We start from the raw sequence: 7,500 nt of genomic DNA, 5'->3' as shown, positions 1-7,500 counted from the left end.
CCTGAGTAACCAAAGTCTGAGGGCCAGGGAGCGCTCAAGGTGAAGTCTGTCTGCAGCTCCAACACCTTCCTCTCAATTACTGTTAATCTGTGATATGATTGACCTTTAATTGACCTTTACATGTCACCTGACATCACTAAAGGACTAAAAATGAAACTGTCCTTCTGTCTCCACTGAAGTCGTCACTTCTTCAGCTCTTATTCGTCCAGTCTGCTGGCTGGTTTTTGACGACAGGTCAGAGTTTTTCATCTGGATTTGCAGATGAATGAACGTGTTCAGAATACCTGTTTGTGCACTCTCAGGTGTGTCTGTTACAGGTACAGGTGTTTGTGTCTGGAGCGGTAACTTGTTAAATGATGTTATGCTTCGTTAGTGCTGACGTGTTAGTCCAGACTGAGCCAACTGTCTCTGAACTCACCGTGGACTGAGAACTGACTGTGGTACTGCTGCAGTACTCGTACTCCCTGGCAGCTACAGTGTAGTATTAGTAAGTAATACTGCGGTACTCACTGGCAGTACTCATGACGTTCCTGCCCAGCGTGTTGGTGTTGTTGTCGCTGCTGCTTCGGCTCAGGTTCATGTTGTTGGTGGCGTTGGTGCGCGACATGTTGGGCGCGCGGCGGACAAAGGACTCCATGAGGCTGGCCTCTCGGGACGACAGGTTGGGCACGCTGGCGCTGGAGCTCATGGGAGCGCCGGCGGCCAGCAGGGAGCTGACGGACAGCCGCGCGTTGGCGGCCGAACACAGGGGCCTCTGGGAAGGCGTGTCCTTGCTGGACGACTCCGACACGGAGCTGACGTCGGGGGAGCTCACGCTCACCAGCCCCATGGAGATGGCCGCCGCCGGATCGGCGGTCCCCGTGGACGAGTCCTTGTTCCTGGCTTCCTCGCCAGGGGCGGGCGTGTCGGCGGTGAGCGTGCCAGAACTGGACGCGGAGCCGGACCCGCCCTCCGCTGCGGAGGACAGCACGACGATCGGCTCCTGCTGCTGTCCGTCAGAGCCGCCCCCGCCCCCCGTGACTCCTCCCGCCCCGGAGCCCTGATCGAGCAGCAGCCCCTCGGCCCTCCTCTCCAGCCGCAGACCCCCTGCGCCCGGCAGCCCCGCGGAGGAGCTCAGGCTGATGTCGGAGGAAGAGGCGACACTGCAGACGGAGCTGCTGCTGCCCTTCCTGCTGGAGGAGCTGGCCCCGCCCAGCGACGTGGCCCCGCCCTTGTCGGGACAGTTATTTTTCACCAGGCTGCTCCACGACTGCTGCTGTGAGGAGGACGAGGTGGAGGAGGAAGAAGAGGAGGTGGTGGTGGTGGTGCCGCCGCTGGCCGCCGGGGTCACAGAGGGTCCCACCGTGGAGGAGGCGGGGCCTGAAACAGTGGATGAGACAGGTTTGGGTGACGGCGCTGTGGCAGCCGACTCAGGGTCGTACCCTGGAGCAAGCTTGAGGTCAAACTTCCCTTCAGCGCCCATACGGTAAGAGTTAGAGCCGCCAGCATCCCAGGTTACATCAATCCAGCCTGGATGGACAGAGAGATAGGAGGGAGACGGACGGATGGATGTCAGAGACCCGGCAGAGAGAGACAGAGAGAGAGAGAGACAGAGGTAGAGAGAGGCAGACAGACAGCAGAGAAGCAGCTTACAGTCAGAGCAGCTCCACACTGGACCAGATCACTGCAGGACACTGTGGAAGCCTGATCCACCTGCTCCATCGTAATCATCAGAATAAACATGTAGACAAGCACAAACGTGTTGTTTCGAGCTCCATCAGCTGTTCCTTTGTTTCATTTAGGTCCTCTGCAGGACGCACAGACAGACTAATTGTCCCTGATGACCCACTGGAGGAGCGCGGGGGCGTCTTTATGTGCAGAGAACCGCTCTGTTTTCTTACTGGACAGTGGGTGTGTCCCTCCCAGCCAATAGCACGACGGTGAGGTCGGGACTTTAGAAAAAGGCAGCGAGCATGAGAGCCAATCAGCTGAAGTATCTGCGACTGCTGAACATAAATCCACATCATGAGCCTTCAGTGTGCGTCACTGACAGGAAATGACGACCTCAGCGCACCTTAACGCGAGCGTCCTGAAACCAAAGGAAATCCATTTGACGTGTCCGGGCTCTTTTCTATGACTCTGACGAAGTCTCCGTCTCACTGGTTGTTTCTGTCATTTCAGCCTCATCAGACACTGCCGGCAGAGGACGGCTGGACGTGCTGCAGTCACGCTGAGCTTTGAACGCAGCCTTTATCGTTCACTCTGTGACTTTCCTTCTGCCAAGATTTAACCTGTTAAATCTTATCGTTCATTTGTTGGTTTTTAATAAATTCTGACCACATTTAAAGAAATCTGTGATTTTTACATCAATTTATAAAAGAGCAAAAACTGTCACAGAGTATTAAGAACTCTGTTTACTACACCCCCGGCCCCCGGCCCCCGGCCCCCCGGCCCCCGGCCCCCGGCCCCCGGCCCCCGGCCCGGTCTGACAGGACTGAGCAGGATTCTGCGTGTTAAGCGACATCACACGAGTCAGAGACGCGTCTCATCTGATGTTCATTCAGACTTTGAGCTTTAAAATCCTACGTGAGGCTTTGGTCCAGGTGGAGCGATGAGAGAGAAAATTATAAACACAGTCACAGAAAATGATAATCAAAGCTTAAGTAGAAAATATTTCTGGCAAATGCAAAGCGTGAAAAAGCCACAAAGAAAGAAATTAAACTGAGGAACAACAATAATCCTGGAGCATGATTTCAATGACGGTCAGCTGAGCTGCTGGCGGCGCCTCCACGCGCTCAGCTGACGGACAGGACATCAGATCTGAACACAAACAACAAGAGGAGCAGGAGCAGGGAGGAGGAGGAGCAGAGGAGGAAGAAGGAAGGCATGTGTGTGCGTGTGTGTGCGTGTGAGGAAGACCGTCCGCCTGATGCTGTTTAATGTTGTCACACGTGGCTGCATCCTAAACGTCTTCCTACACTTCAAACTTTGAGCTCACTGATGTGTTCTGGACTCTGAGTGCTGCCAGAACACAGCTGACCTACACACAGCGCTGCGCCTGAACGCATCTTTCACTGCGTGGACTGCACAGGCAGCGCCAGCCTGAGGTCTCCCTGAAGGACGTCTTCTACTGTCTCGATGCTCAGTGCATCAGAAAAAGCAGCAGGTGTAAAAATGTGTTTGCTGAGCGACTGGATGTCTAAACTCCTCGTCACTGCTTCCAGCGAGCTGGCGGTCAGCTTGGTCGTGTTAAAGGTCGTGTGTAGGAGAGTTCAGGGAGGAAAGGGTTAATGCAGGACTGTCCTTCCTCAGATCCTGTTTGACAGAACGAAGCTGATTACAGATGAAAACGTGAGCGTTGACTGTGGGCGGATATTTGTTTCAAACTGAATCTGCATCATCTTTTCAAACTGTTTGATCAATTTAAAACAATGTGCTGAAGCCATTTTGAGTCTTTGAGACTCGTGGTGCCTTCAGGAACCAGCACTGATGCTTCAGCTCTGTCTTTTCTTCTGAGCTTGTTCGCTTTCCTGAGTCTCTGAACTGAATTAAAACAATTTCCACCAAAATGTGAACGTCTGAATTTCAAATCCTGAGATCAGAACCTGATGACACAAATATCTTCCCACAGTGGAGCCTGAGAGCAGAAACATGGAGCCGGACCCCCACGAACGAAACCTGAAGACGAGAGAAGGCGTCAAACGCGAGTCACTGAGGACGCACTGAGCTGGTTCTGGAGTCCGTGTTCCTGTGAAGCTGCAGGATGAACCAAAGAGAACAAGCTTTCAGGTCGTCTGTCCTCTCTGGACGCGTCTTACCGTTGTGGGCCTCTCCGGTGACGGTGCCCTCTCCGGCCGGGTTCCCGTCCTGGTCGCGCCACTTCCAGTCGATGCCGCGGACGACCCGCGCCCCGGGGACAATGTACTTCATCACCTGGGAGCGAAACAGGCGGCGCTGGCGGCGAAGGTTCGCCTCCGCCTCCTTCACAGCTTTACCTGAAGAGGAGGACGGAGAGAGGAAGGCTTCCATCAAACATTCAGCTGACAGAGGGACAATCCCATCATGTGAATAAAGAACAGCTACGGCGTCTGCACACGTCTGTCTCAACACGTCCTGGAACACGTCCTCGACTGTCTGCTGCACCTAGACACAGTCAGGACGTGTCAGCAGGGGACTGTGGACGCAGCCGCCGTGAGACATCGACAGCAGTTCGCTGGAACGTTTGGCGGACGGCGTTTCAGTTCCTCCAAAACAACCGACAGAACAGACAGCGGTCTTACCGAGCTGGTCCTCGCACACGGCGGTGACGGTGCCGTACAGCTCGAGTCCGGACAGAGACAGGTAGTGAGTCTGCCCGCTGGCGTTCTTTCCCATCTGTTTGATCCGGATGTGTCTCCAGCCCTGCTTCTCCTCTTTGGACGGGTCCAGAGGCCACGTGGCCGTCGACCTGCAACGCACAGCCGACAAACGCAGACATCAGACTCCCAGTGCTCACCTATTGGTGGGATTAGTAGGGAATTCTGGGTATTTTCTTCTACTTCCTGATTAAACAGCTGATTAACTGATCAGATCAGCATCGTACCCCGGTTCATTGAGGCTGCAGTCGTCTACGTGGGTGTAGAGAGTCGTCCAGTTCTGACCGTCCTTTGACACCTGAAAGACCCAGTTCCTCAATGCTGAACGGCCATAACCCCTGCAGGGGGGGGAGGAGGAGGAGGAGGAGGAGGAGGAGGAGGAGGAGGAGGGGAAAGAGGAGCAGATAGGAAAGAAAGCTGCACTGAATGTATTTGATTTTCTTTGTTACACATGTTTTAAGATGTGTGTTCAGTACTGCTGTGACTGTGGGTGCGTTTGTTTTGTTACCTGCTGTGACTGTGGGTGCGTTTGTTTTGTTACCTGCTGTGACTGTGGGTGCGTTTGTTTTGTTACCTGGCATGTCTCAGGGTGTACGCTGAAGGAATGACCCAGAGGCCGAGGTCAACGGCAAACCAGGCGTTTTTGTCATCGTTGGTGTGGCAGTTGAGGGCGGAGCTATCCCGACTCAGGATGTCCTCCAAGCGCCCGTAGGGGAGGTTCCGCCCCTCTGATGATGTCACCACCACCAGGCCATAGGCAGCAGGATTGACCCACTCGTAGGCCGTCCTGAGTGGAGCAGAAATGAGGTGTGACTTGATAAAAACCTCCTCAGTTCTCCTTAAATAAACCGCAGTAATAAAAACAGTAAACAAAGTTTGTCTGGACCCTGTTTACTCACTTGGCATTGGTTCCCACCCAGTAGATGATTCCATTCTCATCAAAGTCATGTTGGTGTCTGAACGTAAAGGTTTGTCCCTCCCTCAGTTTCCTCACAAAGACGAAGGACGAACGCTCGAAGTCGTACCACTGCTTCGCCACCTGGAGGACAAAGACGGGGACGGACGTTAAAACTGACCCGTATTTCACCTCATAGTAAAATGAGTCGAGGCGACGCCTTTCAGTCAGCCTGGCGACCCCTCGGACAACGTGGACACGTCACAGTCACATAAATGTGTGTTTGGTTGAGTGTGTGTTCAGCGCGTCCTCACCATCTTCAGCAGGTACTGCTCCAGAGACTCCACGGTAGCGAGCGGCTCCATCTTCAACATGCGACCCGTCCGGTCGATCAGAGCCGTCTCGCCCGGCGCTCGCTCCAGACGGAACCGCAACCGCCTCGTCAAGATCTGGAACGCACAAACACGCCCCGTTGAGCCTGTCCTTCAGAAGACGTCATCAGCGGAAACAGACTGGACTGAGGACAGGCGGCGACTCACCTGCAGGTTGTATGAGGACCCTGGAGTGTCGTACAGGTGCAGAGGTAGACGTTCTATGGACTCCAGGACAGCTATCAGTTTACGGATTAAGGCAACAGCTGGTCGGCTGCAGACACACACAAACACAGTTCAGGTGACGGCACTCACAGGAACACACACACACACACACACACACACACACACACACACAGGTGTTTTGACTCGTGCACAGTACAGGTGAGACAAGACGATTGTTTGAATGTGCAGCTTTCAGACGGCTGCACAAACAAAAAGCGAGAAACAGTTGTGAGCTTCATAGTTGAAGCCCTGCTCATTTCTTCACCTCCTCACAGCCGACCAATCGCTGTGTGAAGTGGGCGTGGCTCTCAGTCTGTCATTTCGTGAAGTAAACATCTGAACACCTGGGTGAGCGTGCAGGAGGTCAGGATGTGAACATGTCAGCTGGTGTTTGTCACCGTTACCTTTCATCGTCTTCATTCTCGCTGAAAGCCGCCTTAAAGACATTGATCCTCTCCATTAAAGGCTTACAATCATGTTTCAGGTCCAGTTCGACACTCTGCACACAGACAGACAGACAGACAGACAGACAGACGTCAGTGACTTTACATCTCTGAAAAGGACACGGTCGTGTTGTGAGCTGGAGGCGTGATGTTTGGCGGCGGCCGTCAGAGGAGCGCTCACGTTGTTGAGGACGGTGAACAGAGCTTGGACCAGGCCACTGCTGCACATCTCATACGGAGAAATCGTGTTTTCGTCCTTCAAAACTACGATCAGGTTCTCCAGAGCAGTTTTCATCAGGTCCCTCCACGTGTTTTCTCCTTCAATACACTGTTCACACACAACAGCAGAGAAAACTCAGATCAGGATGGAAGCCGACAGCACGACTCGTCAAAGCCAGCAGCGGCTTGTGTGTTCGTGTACCTGTCGGTTGGTGTGCAGCTCCCAGGAGGACTCCAGCTGCGTGGAGATGTTCCTCAGCGTCACCACCACTCCTCTCGGCATGCTCTCCACAGCTTTGAAGTGATCGTCGTACAGCTCCCTCGCCATGCTCTTCACCTTCTGCTTCGTCTTCTCCAGCTTCGACTTCAGCTTCCGGCCTCGCTTCCCCGTCCAGCCCGTCACAAACTCTGAGCCTGCACACGCACAGAATCCACATTAATCTGGATTCTTATCCAGAGACATGACCAATGTCAGTATTCTGATGGGCAGCAGGGACACGCTGGACTGTCTGAAACTGGTTTTTAACGGTTGTCTGTCTCAACAAATGATCGTCTCTTGACAGGTCAGCTGATGACCGTGAACATGTGTTTTAATAACCAGTTAAAGGGCACTGATGATGTCACCAGCTCTTTAAATCAGCTGACAGGATTCATGTTTCACTCTGGATTCGTTTCCTGTGGACACCTCACAAACCGACTCATGACGTTTAGTGAAAATCATTTGTTTTTTTTGTTCATTTCTACCTCCTGAACTCCTGCGTGTGGATGAAACTCCACTACAGCTCCGAGCTCTGCTGGACTAACACTGAATGTGAGTAAACTCTCTTTGTTTTCAGGTTGAGAGTCGTGGAGCTGCTGGGAAAACGCACCCAGCGAGGTCTCCGCCGTGAACGAGTGCTTGGTTCCTCTGTTGGACTCGAAGACGAAGCCCGGCAGGTCCTCCTTCAGGATGGTGGCCTGCTGGCCGTCGGAGTTGTGGATGGCGATCTCTCCGTCCTTCAGGCAGGTCAGAG

At 53.6% G+C, this 7,500-nt stretch overlaps 1 protein-coding gene across 2 annotated transcripts in view; it reads right to left on the bottom strand.

The window, feature by feature from the left end:
* hectd1 (HECT domain containing 1) overlaps positions 1 to 7,500 on the bottom strand; it is a 29,025-nt gene that overhangs the window by 8,801 nt on the left and 12,724 nt on the right. For both annotated transcript variants that reach the window (XM_076748334.1, XM_076748335.1), the window contains exons 15-26: positions 7,357 to 7,500; positions 6,690 to 6,901; positions 6,450 to 6,596; positions 6,230 to 6,324; positions 5,769 to 5,874; positions 5,544 to 5,678; positions 5,234 to 5,373; positions 4,909 to 5,121; positions 4,562 to 4,672; positions 4,260 to 4,426; positions 3,798 to 3,974; positions 511 to 1,509 (exon numbers count right to left, since the gene is read on the bottom strand). The exon at positions 7,357 to 7,500 is cut by the window's right edge and continues 120 nt beyond it. In XM_076748334.1, coding sequence (XP_076604449.1) covers positions 511 to 1,509; positions 3,798 to 3,974; positions 4,260 to 4,426; positions 4,562 to 4,672; positions 4,909 to 5,121; positions 5,234 to 5,373; positions 5,544 to 5,678; positions 5,769 to 5,874; positions 6,230 to 6,324; positions 6,450 to 6,596; positions 6,690 to 6,901; positions 7,357 to 7,500 — 2,646 coding nt within the window. The remainder of the gene's footprint in view (positions 1 to 510; positions 1,510 to 3,797; positions 3,975 to 4,259; positions 4,427 to 4,561; positions 4,673 to 4,908; positions 5,122 to 5,233; positions 5,374 to 5,543; positions 5,679 to 5,768; positions 5,875 to 6,229; positions 6,325 to 6,449; positions 6,597 to 6,689; positions 6,902 to 7,356) is intronic.

This window comes from Chaetodon auriga, chromosome 14 (genome assembly GCF_051107435.1).
Source record: "Chaetodon auriga isolate fChaAug3 chromosome 14, fChaAug3.hap1, whole genome shotgun sequence".
NCBI classification, from domain to species: domain Eukaryota; kingdom Metazoa; phylum Chordata; class Actinopteri; order Chaetodontiformes; family Chaetodontidae; genus Chaetodon; species Chaetodon auriga.
The sequence above is the reverse complement of the archived record's forward strand: the minus strand, read 5'-3'. Positions and strand labels throughout refer to the sequence as shown.